This window comes from Corvus moneduloides, chromosome 1, assembly GCF_009650955.1.
Source record: "Corvus moneduloides isolate bCorMon1 chromosome 1, bCorMon1.pri, whole genome shotgun sequence".
Lineage (NCBI taxonomy): Eukaryota > Metazoa > Chordata > Aves > Passeriformes > Corvidae > Corvus > Corvus moneduloides.
This window is the reverse complement of record NC_045476.1, coordinates 65,031,979-65,050,882: the sequence shown is the minus strand read 5'-3', so window position 1 is coordinate 65,050,882 and position 18,904 is coordinate 65,031,979. Positions and strand designations below refer to the sequence as shown.

The 18,904-nt window shown below is 38.2% G+C and overlaps 1 protein-coding gene across 1 annotated transcript in view; it reads left to right on the top strand.

Annotated features, from left to right (window-relative positions):
- CUBN (cubilin) overlaps positions 1 to 18,904 on the top strand; it is a 143,648-nt gene that overhangs the window by 24,496 nt on the left and 100,248 nt on the right. The window contains exons 18-26 of the mRNA XM_032113394.1: positions 116 to 272; positions 1,017 to 1,195; positions 1,690 to 1,852; positions 2,099 to 2,315; positions 3,325 to 3,455; positions 11,226 to 11,412; positions 14,953 to 15,113; positions 15,643 to 15,824; positions 16,486 to 16,642. Of these exons, the coding sequence (XP_031969285.1) occupies positions 116 to 272; positions 1,017 to 1,195; positions 1,690 to 1,852; positions 2,099 to 2,315; positions 3,325 to 3,455; positions 11,226 to 11,412; positions 14,953 to 15,113; positions 15,643 to 15,824; positions 16,486 to 16,642 (1,534 nt within the window). The remainder of the gene's footprint in view (positions 1 to 115; positions 273 to 1,016; positions 1,196 to 1,689; positions 1,853 to 2,098; positions 2,316 to 3,324; positions 3,456 to 11,225; positions 11,413 to 14,952; positions 15,114 to 15,642; positions 15,825 to 16,485; positions 16,643 to 18,904) is intronic.

Sequence of the window (18,904 nt, the reverse complement as noted above, 5' to 3'; positions counted from 1 at the left end):
AAACAGTTACTCCTTTTGTTATGTAGTATCTCTTGTGAGATTATAATTTTATCTGGATATCAGATCCCAATGCTTTTATGATTTAACACTTTTCTTTCTTCTTTTTGATGACTAGGTTCGAGATGGTGACAATGAGATGTCTCCTCTTATTAGAAAAATCTGTCATAATACACTCATGTCTCCAATCACTTCTACCAGCAATGGTCTCTGGATCAAATTCAAGTCTGATGCTTCTGTGCAAAGAACTAGCTTCAGGGCTGTTTATCAAGTTGGTAAGAAGAACTGGTCACTTGCACAGTGAATTTATCTGTAATTTGGACACTTTCAGTCATTTCTGTGCTGTCTTATTCATATAATAGGTTAGACACGAACTTCAAAAGAAAGAACAAAATAGAGTAATTAATTTATTTTAAAAGATGTCTTCAGTAGGTCTGCTGTAGGCACTGCTACAATGCTTGGAAACATGCCCTTCACTGCTTCTGATCATGAGATTAGCTCAGATGGTTAGAGCATGGTGCTAATAACAGCAAGGTTGTGGGTTCGTTCCTCATATGAGCCATTCATTTGAGTTGGACTTGATCTTCCTTGTGAGTCCCTTCCAACTCAGAATATTCTGTGATTCTACTAATGATGTATCACTTGCTGCTGACATACAAAAGATATTATAGCTTCAGTTCTGCCTAAATCTTTTTACTTTCATTTTGCCTGTCTTTTAGTTATTAACCACTGACAAGCCTGTGTCTGTGAAACAGATGAGTCAAATCCATTAGTTTTCATAGGCACAGTTTGGTCTTCTGTACAAGTATGTTTATGCTATACCTATAATAATTTGTACTTTTAAGTATGTTCTTAATACTACTTGAGTGGTCTGAAGTAGCTGCTGCAATAAGAAAGGGGTTTAGGGTTGCTTTTTTCCTAATTTCATGGTGTTATTTGATACACATCATACATCATCATTATGATACATACCTTGAAGTCATTCATCACAAGTACTGTTTCTTGGTGTCTCTTGGCAGCCTGTGGAGGTTCCTTGTCTGGAGCAGGCACAATACATTCACCTTATTACCCCAGGATATCCCCTCACCCAAAGACCTGTGAGTGGATCATCTCCCAGCCAGACACCAAAGTGGTGATTCTTAACTTTATCGACTTTGACATTCGAAACACAACCACTTGTGATTCGGACTACATCGAGGTAAAGAATAACACACATATACTATGAATAGTAGATATGGATCTGCAAGTTCCTTCTAATACTCATCTTCACCAAAGTAGAAGCTCTTGACAGGCGAGCACTACTTCCAGCAGTCACAAAAGCTTTTCCAGGTTCATAATGGGATCCCAAAGCTTTTCTTGGTTCTTCAAAGATGGTATGACTGCTTTGATAATCGGAGACAAGTATCAGGTGTCTTTAAACAGATAGGCCTGGTTTGGGAGGTTTATGTGCCACTTACTGCTGAGGGTGTAAGATCTCATCTTTTCTCCATCTGACATGATTTTGGTGGGACAGTTCTTCTCTGATAGGCATAAGATTGTATTTTATGTGCCTGTAGTAGAAACCACACTGAAGAAAGGGTGGGGTTGACTTACTAAGGATCTCTTTTATATCGTTCTTATGAATTACTTTATGCTTAATACTTGAATGTAAAAAAAATTTCTATAGGATATTTTGAATACACTGTTCTTCAGGTCAGAGATGGCAACAATGGAGACTCTCCTGTTTTGGAGAAATACTGTGGTACAGCTGTACCCTCTAGAGTGCAATCCACACGGAGCAATCTCTATATCAAATTCAGAGCTTCCTCACTTACCAACCTTGGCTTCAGAGCTCAGTACTGGCCATTAGATACAGGTAAGAATTGTTTTGCTGTTTTCCGTGTAGAGTTCTGGGACTTTCCAAATGTTCCCGCAAAATGAGAACAATTGGCAATCAAGTTTTATGATGGTGTAATGGGAGATAAACTCTGAATCAGTTAGTGTAGTATGAATCAAGGAAGAAAGACTATGAAATTTCAGAAAGAAAAGTAACCAATTGTATAAGTGTCTAACTCTTTTTTTATAAATATATCATTTAACCTAATGTTTTAAATCTCTGCAGTATGTGGAGAGACTCTCACTGGACCGTCAGGAACCATTACAAGTCCTGGTTATCCACATGTCTACCCACATGGGATTAACTGTACCTGGATTATCAACGTTCAACCCGGCTACCTTATCCGCCTGACATTCACTTCATTTAACTTGGCGTTTGATTATGGTTGCAGAAAAGATTACCTTGAAATATATGACAACAGCACTGTGCAAAAATTGGGAAGGTGAATATGTCCATTAGCCTACAGACCTGAATTACTGTGGAGTGAGCACTGTTCTGTAGGTCTTGATACTCAATTTGCTTCCTTAAGTTTTGTGTATAGATTATTTTCTCTTTATCACAGAAACAATAGCAGCAATTTCTCTTCTAAGATAGCAAAAGTAGCTTGCTTTCCTTAAACATGGAACAAGGAGCACATTTAATAAATAATATACTGGGAGAAACTAGGGTGTGTCAAAAGGATAGCTCTTTTAAGGACAGGTTTCAATAGCTGGTTTTGTCCCTCTTCGTTAACATTTTGATTTATGGAAAATAAGTTGAAAAGCATCAATACATCTCTGCCCAGAAAAGACATGATTTTAAAGACTTGCTGAAGTGAAAGAAAGATTACTTAAAAGGCTGTACATTTGGATCTCCACAAAAACTAGACCACAACCTCCATTTTATGGGATTTAGTTTTCACTTTCTCCTGATACATGATTTTATCTCTGGGAAGAATATTTTCTTTTATTCCACTTCTCCAATTGGTGTATACACAGGGTTTCCTTGCTAGAATTCAAGAACATTTGAATTACTCGGGAACAGTATCCAGCTGCAGCTATAGACTGTAAAATAGTTGGCTGACATGGCAGCATTTTGGAAAATAAGGAGCAAATGACTCTCATAATGGAGAGCATTTTGCAATCTTAGTGTTTGGCCAGCCACTCTGACTCCTACAAAATAACAGAGTATGTTGTAGGTACAGCATAGCATAAATTCAATAGGAATTTGACAACTTGATGAAAGTCAGAGTTTCTTCTCTGATTTTTCCACACTTTAGATTTGTACCCTTGTACATGTAGTGTGCTATTTAGTCCCCTGATACAGGGTATATGCCTGGGATCTGTATCATCCAAAGGAGAGAATTGTGTATGCGTAGCTATTCAAACTTCTGGGAAAGCTGGATTCTCTTCCAGTGATACAGATGCTTTATAAAGTACTGCCATTCAATTTGGGGTATCTTTTTGCTGCAGGTACTGTGGAAGATCAATTCCACCATCTCTCACTAGTGGTGGCAATATGATGACGTTGTCCTTCATGACAGATCACAGCGTTGCATCTGAGGGCTTCTCAGCTAATTATATCTCCCTGAATGCATCCAAAGGTAATATGTCAGTCTGTTCATTATGCAAATTAAATGTTTTCAGCTGTCACTGTAAATAACCACTACAAGAAACAGAAACATTATTTTCTGTGTTGCCAGAAGACTTCCTGGTGCCTCTTCTACTCCTTCTTATTCATTCTGCTTTATTCAAAAGCTTTTTACTCCCTAGAAAAACGGAAAGCAATTTCTGTAAGCAGCATTGTTGCTTTCTTTAAGAAGTCAGTAAGAGCTGACATGGCAGAACTGCATGAATTATTTAGGAAAAGTATTTTCTGAATTTTCTTTGTCCATTCTGAGCTGAGTATATGTGATCTAGCAAACTTAGTGATCATGGACACTCACTTAAATGGGAGACTCTTGGGTGCCATAAAAAATTAATTCAGTCCCTGTAAGGTTCAATATTGATGGTGGGAAGAGAAAGGTCAATTAGGATGAAATTTGATAAAGCAGCAGAATAACCTGAACGCACAAGTGATTTTTTCATTACAACAGAGTGCAACATTTCTGTCTCTACCAGAGTTCAAGGCTGCTGTTATGCATTAAATCCCTTTTTTAAGTATTTTCTAAAGGGCCAAGGCTTACATCAGTGAGGTAAAGGAAGAATGACTGCTCATTCTCTCCGTTCTCTTCTCCTTTGGACATTAGGAGGATTTGTTTCACTGAAAGGGTGGTTAAGCATTGGAATGGACTGCTCAGGGAGGTGGTGGAGTCACCATCCCTGGATGTGTTCAAGAAACGACTAGACATGGCAGTTAGTGCTATGGAAGGTAGAGGTACAGGGTCTGCCTAGCAGAACTAAACCACAGAAGAAGCAGAGTCACAAGGGAAAAAAAGGTAAAAATGAGAATGCATTTGTAGCTAGGATGTTTGTTATCCATCATTAACCAGTTCTTATGTAGTTTCTGTGTGTGAGTGCAGCCTACAAGGGATTTATTGGATGAATACCAGAAATTCATAGTACTCATCTATGCAGCCATAAGCTACCAATGGCTGTTCGTTGTTTGCTCTTAGTTTCTTTATTTTTTCTAATTCCTGAATTTATTCAACCTGTTTAAAAGCAGCAAAATTTGCAATTCCTAACTGCTTTCTTGGTGACATCTTGGGAAAATTGTCTATTATTTTGTCTCTCAAGTATGTGTATAGGCAGGACCAGTACAGATTTTGCCACTGTGGTTTTATTCACTACCAGAAAACTTACAAGTCCAAATAAACCATTTTCTCAGCTGCCTTAATTTATATTTGAGTTATCTAACATGGAAACCAAAAAGGCAGTGCAAACAATTAAGATTTAATGAGAGCTATTTCAAGGAGGAAATTTCTGTTTCTTAGAAAGTAATAGGCAAAAAAACCAAGTTCTACTTTTAAAAATCTTTCCAAGAAAACTCTGTAGTTTGAAATCTGAATTCTTAATAGTGAGAAATTGTGAAATTATCATCCTTATAAAGTCTTTTTTTAGCCTTTGTTTGCAACTGCAAACTAAATCTTCTGTAAATACCATTGTTGCTTTTTAATGTGATATTTTTTCCTTTTAATTCGCCTCAGATTACTATTCCGTGGGTGGATTGATTCCTTCCTAAATATTCTTATAACTACTTTTCTCACAGTCCATCAAGATCAAAGTATTCTTTATTCAACATTAATCTATATTTCTGTCTCTGTTGTAACCATATCTGTTTCTGTGATTCTGTTAGTCACTTCAATGCTGTCCTGCCTCCTCTCTTTAGTATTCCCCTCCTTTACCACCACCATGGTGGTTGGCTTTTCTCATCTTTCAGCCAAAGCACTGTGTCAAAAGCTTTACAGAATTCCACACAGATGACATCTGTAGCTGTTCACTCATCCATTGATGTAGTGTGTAGTAGTGCAATATGTGTCGTGTGGAGTTCAAACTGCATCAATGCTGTCCCTGCAATGTTTTCAAACTATGCCTTAAAAATGCAGATCTGCTGTCTCTTCAATGCTTTTAACAATTATATCATATGTTTATATGAAATTAGCACTATGTAATATCTTAATCCAAATTTCATATTATTTTCTTTTCCCAAAATGAACATAAATATCTTCACTACTCTTCAGCCAATCTGGGCTAACTGTCAATTTCTTCTCACTCTGACTTAGAACGATCTCTAGAGTAAACACTTGTTAATTTCAACCACTACAGCTTGTATAAATATGGCAAAGTGGGAGATAGCTACTGCAAGTGAGAGTAATGAACTTACAGAGAGGCTGAAACTATGATTTGGTTTTTTTTACAAAGATTTCTTTCTTTTGGTCCCAGAACGAGCATGGCTATAAAGTTTTCAAAAATATCAGACAGCTAAAATTCAGTTTTTTATTAAGAATAAAGTGTTTTGAAGTTTCTGTGGCCTGAGAGAAGGCAAACATGTATGTTTATGTGGATTTTGCTGTGAGAAGCAACTCTTCACTTCCCTGCAATCATCTCAGGTTTAGGTCTGATCTTCATCTCATGTATATCCAGTTACACTAAGGCAGCAAATTGCTAACCATAATAATATCTGAGAGATTTACCAAAACCATGATTTTTTTTTTTTTTTACATCTGGTGCTTATTTACATTTTTTATGCTAAAGAAAATATGGTTCTAATAATGTTTCTTGTGCAAGAAGAATCCTTCATATTTTTAAGTTGTGTATCCTTAGCCAGCTAGAGCATAACCAGTATCAGAACTTTTCAAAGATGTTCTGGTTCATATTACACATTTCAATAGTCTTTTTCCTGGAGTTATTTCAGAGAGAATGAGCTATTGAAAACATGGACAAGATTACCCGTCCTCCCTCCACCAAATAAATTGGAGTTTAAAAAAGAAGCATAAGTAAAAGTGAAATTTTTTTTTAATGCAAAATGAAACTAATTTTCTTCTCCATGCATCTTAGTAAACAATGTTTTTGTTTGCATGGCTTATCTGTGATATATTAAATACTTGAAAAGTAGCCTGAAAAGAATAAAAGGCAAAGCTATGTTTCCTGTCAAAAAAAAAAAAAAAAGAATGCCACAAGATGCAGCCATGGCCATGGCCCATAAAGTGCAAACAATTGCTTTAGCAGTCTGCCAGCTAGTAGCTGTGAATGGCTCATGGAGCCACAATACAGATGGAAATCCTTCAGTCAGACATGCCCACATGATACTCATTTTAAAATATGTATCACCCGCTTAAACTACAGGTACCTTGGATTCTTAGTTCTTCACCATCCTTCTGTCATTTAAAGGGGAAAGTCACAAGGAATTCAAGGTAATGTTTTGATTTGTTTCAAAGAGTCCAGGTCTCAACTACCAGATTGATGAATATCATAAGAGCCATGTAAGTGTTATGGTAGATTTTAGGATTGTCTTCTGCCAGTTTTGGCTGACCACATCACAAATAAGCCATGTAAAAAAATTGAGAAATCTTTGAAAGAGTTTAGTTTTGTCTGGAACTTTTGTTCAGGGTCTTGATAGATACAGGCCAAAATTTTCCAATAGGAATAGTACTGGATTCAGTGCTATTATTTTTTTTCCCTCAACTTCTTCACAGATAAGTGTGAATTCATCTGTTTTACTTTGAATTGGGGTTTTGGTGGTGTGTTTCATTGTTTTGTTGGTTGGTTTCCTGGTTTTGGGGTTTTTTTTTAATTTGTTTATTTATTTAGAGATGCTTCATTTCATTCTTTCTGCTGGGAGAAGTTAACCTTAACAAGGTTTGTTAAGTTGATTAAGCAGATTTCCTTCCTGATAGGCTTTTTATTCCTGGTCTTTCTCTGGCTTTTGTGAAAGATTATTTTCTTCATTATCATCCTGAATTGTGAATGATATTATTTATCAAGATGGGTAAGCTGGTTTTAAATACCTTCATTGTGGATTATATGTTAGCTACAATGACAGTTTGGAGAAGTCAGAGTTTGAGAAGGATGAGAAAAGAGAAAAACCTCTGTGAACCCATGAAGTTAAAAGTGCACCTGAAAATGTAGTATGGATTTGTGTGTCTTCTTCATTGATCGCTGAGTACAAGTTGAAATCTTCATTCCCATCTTTCTGACTGAACCCAGTAATTATTAGGAATATGATGCCTGACTTTGGTCTTCAGCTGAACAAGCAATGACAAGAATGGAAATTAATAGTTGACAAATATTTATGTGCAGAGATGTACAGGGAATGGTTGAATGAGGTTGACCTAAAACAGAAAATAAAGCTGATGTCCTATATGTGTCTTGGGCATCTGCTCAGCTCATCCCAAGTCTCAGGAAAAAGGCTCAATTGGCTGGCATCTGACAGCTTGTTAGGCAGCTGTAACTTGGCAGTGTTTGGTCAGGGTGTTAGTCTGTACTGCCTGTACATGCCAGTATATGTGAGTACAACTCCACAGTATGTGTGTTTAGGTGCAAATCAGCAGAAGGCAGGCAGAGATTCTTTTTGAACCATTTTACCCAGTATTTTGAGGGAGTTTGGGTCTAACATGCTACAAAAGACCTTTGTGTGTCTCCTTGGTAAAAACCAAGTCTCTTAGCATCTGCCAGCAGCAGTAACAGAAGGCCCTGGAGTGCAGATGTGCTTTCACATTGCCTGTGGAGAGGCATATACTTCATGTGATAGTTTCTTCATTTCTTTCCTAAACATGGATGGTACTACATAAAGAGTGAATTGTTTGGAATCCCAGTTTTCCTTTGGTACAATGAGACTGAAAGAAAAATCCCATGTTATATATTGCACTATTTCTTGATTTTTGATTATTTAGGATTGTGGCAACTGATTGATATCTCTTTAGAGGAAAAAACATGGATATAATTTTCTACATTATGCATGATTGCATGAGTGAATAGTACAAAAGCTGGAATTTTTCTCTGCTATTGGCTGTTGCAGTGGGTTACTGCCATTTATGGCATTTTTTTTTCAGAAAAGCAAACATTCAGTACTAAAATCAGAAGGCAGATTGAATAGCTTTCAAAACCTCACACACTGGGCAAAGCAAGATGTGTGATTGTCCTCAACAATTGCCTCCTTCTGTTTTTCATGAGCTGTAATAAGAGTCTTCCAACTAAACTGAATTAATATTTTTTTCCAGACATACAATAATCACATATAGTATTAGACTGCATTCTGAACTTTGGCAAAGGAGTCAAAGTACTTTTTTCATGCTAACTTTGCTAAATGTTCACTGAAGGGTCTGTTACTGCCCAAGCACACCCCCAAATGTTGTTAGAGAGGTGGGTGCTAAAGGGGAGTGCCAGCTCTCCTGCTGAAAGTAGAACACCATGAATTAATCCAGTTACCAGAAAAGAGTTGGCTGTCAAAAAACATGGGTTTGTTTATGCTTTTCTAAATCCTCATAGGAGCCAGCATACTCCATCTATACTTGGATTTGTTTCACTGTAGCCAGAAGTCTAACATTTATATGGCAGTCCCTGTTCCATCTTCTCTATTTATTATCCCTTAGCTCATAAAGAAGATTTTTAAGTGAAATGTAAAGCAGTACACACCATCCAGCTTAAAACAGCACACTTGGGTTATAAGTTTCTGTCTGGGTTCCTCCCAAGAAGAAAAATTTTGGTGAGGGAGGGAACCTGGACAGTTCTGTGGAAATTGTTATTAAAAGGACTGATAAAAAAAAAATTCTGGCTTCTGTAGTGCTAATTTTGCTGTAAGAGTTCTTATCTAGCACACCAGTTTTAATATTCTCCAGGTTGAAAGCTGATATTCTTGGTCTCAGCCTCTGAGTACGTAATGGCAGTATTGCAAGAGCTCTAATCATTAAGTAGGCACAAGTCAGACATCCATCCCTCCAAAAGCAGGAGGAAATAATTATTTAAAAATAAGTAACTTAATAAATATACACACATTTTCTTTTTAATTTTTTAATACTTTTTCTGTAGTAGTTTGTTAGGGAAACTTGGGTGACATTTCTAAGTCAGAATTCTAACCCTTCAGGCAGCACTCTCAAAAAATCATATGACTTGAGGATCTGGGGTTTGATGATAAGCCCTACATATCACAAAACACCATGGGAGCTGGTAGCACAGCCAGGGCATTGTAAGAATTTACAAAGCAGTACAAGGCTCTTATGGTGACCGGAACTAACCTGTTTGTTATACATGTACATTAAAGCATATCTGTGATGGAACACATAAATGATGAAAATTCAAGATAAAGACTTTAATAGATAATGATGTTAGGTAAATTAGTGCATAAAATCTTTTTGACTTGTCAATACCAAAGCACAAGCCAATGGAAGAAAATTATTGACCCTTTTTTGTGTCCTGTTTCTCTTTTCTCCCCATGATGAATTAGGAACATGAGTCTGAGAGCTAGCTTTGGGAGTATTTATCTTGGGGTGACTTTGTGATGTGTATCCCATATCGCTGCCCTATGCCCAGAAATTAATTTTTGTGCCTTTCTATGCCTTTAAACTGAGCCTGAGAGGGGGAAGGAAAAACCTGAGCAAAACTTTTTCAAAGCAGTTTGCAGCTTGTTCAAGGTCACACAGAGATAGCGTTGTTTTTCCAGCTGCGGCAGGGGAGGGAGGAGGCGCCCGGCTTGCGGCTGCCCGGTCAGCTTTTGGCAGTTTTCAGTTTCCTTTTCTCCAGAGAGAGACTGAGAGTTGAATTTTTTTCCCTTCCCTGGAATTTCGGATTTTCTCCCTTTTCTGCTGGACTGTTTCAATATCAGAACACATCAGGAGGACTTTCCACCGGGCACAGAGGGCCTGGTCCTGGGCCAAGTCCCAGCTCCGAGGAGACCAAAGGGAGGACTCTGACACTTTCGCAGGTTTTTTTTCTCCACAGTGAAAGATTTTATTATTTAGCATTATTTTCCTTTTCCCATGTGTTTGTTAAATAAATAGTTTTTATCTCCTTCACTTTCCTTCGAGGAAAATTTATTTTTCCTGAACCTGGTGGGGGAGGGGTGGTGACTTGCCTTCTCTCAGAGGATATATTTCTAAATTTGGCCAAACCGGCACAAATCCCACAGAAAATGTTCTCGACACAGGCCTTCTAGGTGACCAAGAATGCAAAAAAATACCATTAAAAATACACCATTAAAAGCAAAAGTGTTTTAGCAGTTAGAATGGATAGAGAACAGACATGGAAATGACCAACCTTAGACATGAAGGGCCTGAAGTGTAGCTCAACCCCTTCCCCCCTAAATTGTTACGCAATTTAAGAGTTAAGGATAAACACTGCTACACTGCAGCTGATGTAGTTGCTTTAAGTATAAGACCTTAAGTAAAATTGTCGTGTCCTCAGATTCTAAGGATTATACCACTTATTGTCACTTATGGCCTAGAAAATGGGAAAAGATATTTAGATATAAAATCTCCTCTACCAGGTTTGATCCTGAGGAATGCTTGAAAACAATGTAGCTTCTCCTCATAGCTAGAAACTATATTTAGTTTCCATCACCACTGCATTTCAGAAATTCAGGAATCCTACCTTTTGTGTTCAGCAAGACATCCCTTTCAGTTTCCTTTCTCTGCTTACTTGGGGTTTAGGGCAAAACCATCTAGGCAGCTGAAACTGCTTTTATGTTGCCTATTTATTACAGGCACGGTGTTCTGGTAAAAGCTGAACAAAATCAACTAAAATATAAGAAATCCCATGAAACAGCTGGATTCTGGTTTTAGTTTATACTGTTGACATTCAGCAGTTAAGACGTGTCCAGGAAGAGTTACAATGCGCAGGAACACAGGATGTTTGCTCCTCTGCCTGTTGAAAATAGAAATTTCCTGTTAATTTAGCAGACATATGAAATTAATTCATCTTTGTTTCTTTTCTTTTTAAAGTTTGCTCACACAACTACACTTCCGAAACTGGCGTGCTAACATCTCCAAACTACCCCAATAACTACCCTGTCCGGACTGAGTGCATATACACCATCACAGTGGGAATAAACAGACAGATTGTGCTGCGCTTCACCAACTTCACCTTGGAAGGGAACAAACGCTGTACAGAGGATTATGTAGAAATCAGGCAAGGCTAATTATTTCTCCTATCCTTAGTACTGATCACCATGTAAGTTGTCCAAACCCACTTAGGCATGTTTAGAGTCTTTAGTTTTAACTATACACGTTGCTGTCAATGTGGGTAAAGGACTTACCAGAGAGCTTTAAAGGCTACCTTTTCCTCCTTTCATCCTGCTCTGTTGTCAACTTTCCTACTTGATAAATTCCAGTTCTGAGAGCAAGTGGAATGTGTGGACTGCATTTAGGTTGTTTTCCTTAGTGCAGAAACAAAGAGTTTTATTGCCTGTTTTGTGACATATTCTCCATGATATTTGAAAAGTCATGGCAGTGAGGGGAAGTCCCAGGTGAAAAGGGGAAACATTGTACCCATTCTTAAAAAGGATAGAAAAGAGGACCCTGGGAACTATTGACCTGTGAGCCTCACCTGCATACCTGGAAAGATCATGGAACAGATCCTCCTAGAAGCTCTGCTAAGGCACATGGAAGACAGGGAGGTGGCCCGAGACAGCCAGCATGACTTCACGAAGGGCATTCTTGACCAACCCAGTGGCCTTCTGTGATGGAATGACTATATCAATGGATGAGTGAACAGCTACAGATGTCATCTGTGTGGAATTCTGTAAAGCTTTTGACACAGTCCCCCGCAACATTCTTCTCTCTAAATTGGAGGGAGATACATTTGATGGGTGGATGGTTCAGAAGATGAGGAATTGATTGGCTTGTCGCATCCAGAGGATAGTGGCCAATGGCTTGATGTGCAGATGGAGATCTCTGACAAGTGATCCCTCAAGGGTCTGTACTGGGATCAGTGTTATTTAATATCTTCATTAATGACATAGACACTTGGATCAATGCAGCCTCATCAAGTTTGCCAGTGACACCAAGCTGAGGGTGCAGTTGACACACCTGAATGACAGGATGCCATTCAGAGGGACCTGGATAAGCTTGACCAGTTGGCCCATGTGAACCTTGTGAGATTCAGCAAGGCCAAGTACAAGGTCCTGCTCCTGGTTTGGAGCAACTCTCAATATCAGTACAGGCTGGGGAATGAATGGATCAGAAGGACTTGAGGGTGCTGGTGGATGAAAAATTAGAGAGGACCTGGCAATGCGCCCTTGCAGCCCAGAAAGCCAGCAGTATCCTGGGCTGCATCAAAAGCAGCATGGGCAGCAAGTCAAGGGAGGTGATTCTGCCCTTCTGCTCTGCCCTGGTGAGACCCCACATGGAGTGCTGCATCCAGCTCTGGGGCCCCCAGCATAAGGATATGGACCTCTTGGAGCAAGTTCAAAGGAGGACTATGAAGACAATCAGAGAACTGGAGCACTCTCATATAAAGACAGGCTGAGAGAGTTTGGATTGTTCAGAAGAAATTTTTTTCAATGAGGGTAGTGAGGCACTGGAACAGGTTGCCCACAGAGGTAGTTGATGCCCCATCCCTGGAAATGTTCAAGATCAGGCTGGACGAGGCTCTGAGCAACCTTTTCTAGTTGAAGATATCCCTGTTCATTGCAGAGTTGAGAGGCATAGATGACCCTTAAATGCCCCTTCCAACCCAAGCTGTTCTATGATTCTATATTTTGTTTTATGTTTATAGTCTTTAGACAGCAGCTGCTCTAGGCTGTAACATGAGGAGCATGTAAATAATCTGCTATATTTTTCTATTCTGGCATCACCATTAAACTTAGGACACTAACTTAGTGATTTCTAGGAAATTTTACAGGACAGAGACAAATAGAAGAAATTAATATTTGCAGGAAGGTTATCTGCTTACAGTATAGCAGCACCAAGTACATGTCCTTTCTACTGTGTGGCTGCTGATGGATTTGCACTTTGCAGTGTTGGTGTACCCATTCTGGTCCTCATGAGCCAGCTCTCTGGGTGAACCATATCTGCAGAATGTTGTGTGCTTTTTCAGTTTGAGCATGCTAAGAGTTTCCATTACCTCACTGAGCACCATGATAAAGCTCATCCTGAGCGTTATACCAGATATTCTGTATGGGTTATTCTTTGGTAAGTGTGTCTAAAACCAAACAGAAATCTGCTTGCTGAAGTTGCACTATTGAGATTCTGAATCCCTGCTGAATTAGCTGGGTTTTTTCAGCTGTACATACAAACTGGAGAAAGTTATGAAAACCTGAAAAACTTTTTCAGTATTTTCTAAGTAAAGCGTTTCAGTTTTTTCTTTATAAGACAACAATCTGAGGTTAAATTTAATCTAAATTTATTTTAACAATTAACACTTTAATTTGGGGTGATCCAAATTGCAAACAGGGTGATTTTTTTCACTTTTTCATCTTAGGAACTGAAAGCACTTATTTATAGCATAAATCTAACTCTGTTTTCACTGTGAAGAGTTCAGCAGCATTAAACAAGTTTTTAAGATACAGACAGAACTTTCTAAGTGCAACTCTGCACATTGCTGCTGCTGTAACTGGATTTTTAGAATGTCTCTTCAAACCTGATACTGTTGAATGGCATAGCTACACAAGTCTTAGGAGAGGTGCCTCTCTCGTTCCTTGTTCTGAGGTGTCATCTGATAAATTGCATTCAGTCAACTAAGAAAATTGTTCATGTGACCACAGCTGCAGAGGCCAAGATGCAAGTGAGGGGAGGTTCTGGCACATTTCTTCAACTGCCAGTAACATGAGACAGCAGCAAGCAGTTTAAGCTGGGAGGATAACAAGAAAACAGAGTGGCAAAGGCTAAGTGGAAATTTTTCTCAGAAGCAGCAGGAAACCTGTGAATATGCAATTGAAAGTATTACTGTCCACTTAAAAAGCATCATAGCAAGATCACACCCATATATAGATATCAATGTATCTATTATTTTCCTACTGACCTGTAGGGTGTTTGTAGTATGAAGGTGCTTAAAGACACGGCCAGGAAGCAATTGATAAGCAGGTTGTCACCATCTTTTTTATTCCCATAAGGCATGTGCAGGAGGCAGAACAGAACATTAACTGTGTATCCTGATTGCAGTATTAAAAAATGTTACTGGAAATATTACTTAATTTAAAAATAGGAAAATAAGTGGCTGTAGAACCAATTCTGAAGACTAAGAAAATATTTGAAAATGTGCATAACATCAGTGAATTGAATTCAGAAATGAATTCCCATTTGTGTGGTGGCAAATAAACATGTTTTTTTTAAATAAGTCCGCTCATCTAGGTTTGTGCCAGGCTAAACAGTGAGCAGTGAGAAAATTACTGCTTCAAATTAGAAGATTACCTTTGGTTGCACCAATGATTGTCAGCTTGTAGAATATAGATAATATAGTCTACCTGAGACGCTTCTCAAGCCTGTCATTGTGTTGACACACCCTCAGGCTGCTGAGATGAGAGAGTGACATACCCAGCAAGCAGGTGATTGTGGTAGGGCTTATTACTGCAAGTAGCAAGACTCAGTATTTGGTAGCAGTATTTCTGTGGAAGATGAAGAGCCAGGATTAGTCTTTCCCAAGTCTAAAAGAATCACAAGATTTTTGATTTGCTAGCATTTCTCATGGTATCTCTCTTTGACCAAAGATTTTTCTTCTCTACCATTCTAGAGATGGAGGCTATGAAACTTCTCCTCCTCTTGGAAAATACTGTGGTACAGACCTGCCTCCTGTTATAACCTCTCATGGTAACAAGCTGTGGATAAAGTTTGTAAGTGACATATTTGGCACAAGAAAGGGATTTTCAGCAGAGTGGGATGGTACCTCAGCAGGTAAAATGACTGCATCGAGTATAGAACTATTTGACACATCTCATTTTTGATCTTTTGTTTGTATTTAGTTTCTCACCTTTTTTCCCACAATTTTTCTGCTTCCCATCTTCTAAAGTTTGTCTGCTAATTATATAGTGAGATGTATGCATGTTGTTAAGATCAAGGATATTTCTGGATCCTTGGGCTTTCTTCTTTACCACAGAGAAGGGCATACTATTCCCTAGATATAAAGTAGGTTCAATTTTCTCTTATGCTTAGGAAAGCAGTAATTAAGAATTTAATGAAGAGGTTTCTAATTTGAAGGTTAACTCTCTATCAGAAGCACTCTACAAATTAGATAGTTAATATTTCTAGGTGCTATGGCCTCTCTTCTGCTTATAACATTGATGGCTAGATGCAGACTTTTGGGGCATTACCAGAGATGTTCAGGGCATATAAAAGAGGTCAGTAGTGAGAATCTCACACGCTATGTCTAGTTCTTTACTGTTCTAACTGTTTAATGTTGGTTTGCTTTCTCTGCCATTTTCAGGTTGTGGTGGGACTTTCATAACATCTTCAGGCATCTTCATGTCTCCCAACTACCCTATGCCATATTACCACAATTCAGAGTGCTACTGGTTGCTCAAAGGAAACCGAGGAAGTCCATTCGAAATCCAGTTTGAGCAGTTCCATCTAGAATATCACCAGAAGTGCGCCTTCGATTACCTTGCGGTAGGTCCCCTGGGACACCTTGCTCCATAGGAGTCAGCTGAGTATGTGAGTGCAAAGGCCCAAAAAAACACAGAGCCTCGGTTTTCAAATATTCCTAACTGAACAGAGCCAGAATAGAAAAGCTCCCTGTTGATGTGCTACCTTCATATCACAGAGCCATGAGAGGCAAGGCAGCAGAGTCTGTGTAGTTGCTGGTAACAAAAGCATTTATATCTAGATAGAAAGAATCTGATCGATAGAAGCAAGAATCTGTCTATATCTTTTAAATTTTCTGTATTTTGAACCAAGGCCTTAGTATGCTTTCTTAGTAAATTAAGTGGAAAAAAGTACAACAGTGCCAATAACCGTATTGTTAATCCCAAATTTCATATTTGAATTGCTGCAAAAATAATTTTAATATTTTTAATAAAATTGAAATGGAGTGCTGTGTTCCCCTCTTCGTAACTAAGCCCCTAAAAACCCACTAGTATCCAGTTACTGGCTTCCTAGTTTTGCTTGTTTCTGAAATGCCTGCCAGGCTTCCTCTAAGCAGAAATGGAATTTAACCTCTTGTATATCCAGTAACATTTCTCTAAGCAGACATTTATTAGGCGGAAATTAATAGGATTTGTAATGTCATCAGATTTATTATTTTTTAATTTTTTCTTGGTTTTTTTTTAAGATATATGATGGCAACAGCAGCAGTGCTAGACAGCTAGGTAAATTTTGTGGGGATCAGATACCACAACCAATCCATTCCAGTGGAGACAGCGTGTATGTAAAACTAAGGACAGACAACAGTCTGCAAGGTGGAGGTTTCTTAGCCCAATACAAACAGGGTAAGTGAAAGAAGATGAGAACGTTTCTACAGCTCATGTTGTCTGTGAAACTGCTTGCAGTGAATGATCTTACATATTTATGAGCGCAGTAAAATGTATAGAGCATGCCACCAACACAGATTCTCTAGTCTGGTACAGTTACAGAACACAGAGAGCTAAAAATTATCTGCCCATCTACCTGGGATGGAGATTATCTCTTCCTCAGGAGAAAGCTGGTAAGGTGGCTCTATTTCTATTACCTGCACCAGTGGCCCTTACCACTCCAGATTTACTCAGAATAACAAGTGCTGGAAGTCCATAACAGGATAGATTGGACTACGCTTGCTCTTCTGCTCCTTCAGGCTCCTGATTTTTTAAAAGAGAAGGCAGACACAGCAAGATTCTCTGCTCTTAGAGCTGCTTTTGAAGCAGGATGACAAAAGATAATTGAGTTTCTGTCAACCAGACTGCATCACTGGGGGTGCTTGGGATAATTTAGCCTATCAGGAACATTTTTAAAAGTTTCATTTTTTGTATCTTGTGGTAAGGGTAATACTTTTCTTGCAAACATTATTTTTGTAAAATAGTACTACCCCAGAAATATCAGAATAATAACATCTGGAGAAAAATACAAGAAGACATATGACAAATTAAAGTTATTTTATTCCCAGTCATAACCTTGAATATAGTCCTGGTGTTTACTTTTCTCTTTATACACTTTATGCTTTTTTTATGGTTAAGTGCACATTGGAAGATATGTAATTTCATCACATACAAAGTGATTTGCAAGCATCTTTGTGTCCTCTAAGTATGACATGCCCAAGTGATAAGGATTGTTATACGTTTGTAGACATGAAGTTGTCCTAGGTTTGGACAATAGTAAATGGATTATGAAACAGCTATTCATCTATGTGTGACACATAGAGTAATTAGAAGAGGGAGGCACCCTTGGCTCCCTCATTCCTTACAGATACTACTACAGATTCATCTACCATGTACTTTACACACTGCAATGTCAAGAGGATATATTAGAAAAGGTTCCCCCTCCCTTTCATTAATTAAACAGAAAGAATACTTTCAAAGCACTCAGATGTAGAACTTGAGCTATCAGATAATGTGATTTACATTCATATTTAATTCCTGAAGATGCATCAGAGAAAGCTTTTAATGGCTTGCCCAAAAGCTAAAATTATGTAGGCAGTATGTTATAAAATAAGGGTGCGTGGTTACCAGATACATTTACATGTACATGAAAGAAATGTAATGGTTAATTGGAAAATGTTGCAAAGGAAAACATGGTATCAAGTTACCATTCAAAGGCACCTTTGTGCCTGATATGTTTCTAATAAAATCCTGATGGCAGGGGGTGGCAGCTTTTACCCATCTTGCATTCTTCACAACCCATTTTGTGTTCTTTGTCCTGCCCTTTCAGAAAGTCATATGCTTCAGTGTAGCTTTGCAGGCAAGCTCCACTCCACTCTGCCTGACCTTTAGCTGTATCCCAAGCATTTTGAAGTACTGAAAACACAGACCTTGCTGCTTGTTAAAACGTTTGCATAGGATAAAAAAATGTGCAGGAAGTAGGTGTACTATCTGTGGTGACAGACAATAGAACAGCTATGCAAGTGAATCTCAGCTATTTCTGCTGTTCAAACTCTGCAGATTTGCTGCCTAAACCAAAGAGCCTGGTCTGCTGCCTGCCTCCTGCCCACTTCCCTGTGCATTACACTGCTCTGCTCCTGATACACATTGTGTGCTCTCTCCAGACAAGGGATTGACACTGATATTTTTTGTCTTTAGGGAAAGGTGGATACAGGAAAATGAGACTCACTGATCTAATGCCATAATTGTAATTTTGTTCTTTATCTAGTTTAGTTTATTTTCATTTTCTCTGCACTTAAAGGAAAGCTCTTATTATTCCACATAAGCATCCAGTTCTTATTCTAGGATGCTACTGAATGTCTTACAAGGAAAATCATGGCTCCTTTTTAAAAATTTTCATGATCACTTTCTCTTTCTGGGGCTAGAAAGCCTAATACTAGTAGTGTACTTTCCATTGGTTGTTTTAGCCAGGGATCATAATTTTTTCCTAGTTAACTGAAATAAACCACTTTTATCTATTAGCCAGTATTTGTGGGGCACCTCCTTAAATTATTTCAAATGATAGGGTAAATTTCTAGTTTATATATTTATACAGTTATATTTTATAACTAATTCTATAATTAGTTATTAAAAAAAAAAAAAAAGAAAATATGTTTCATGAATACCCATGTATTTAGAATT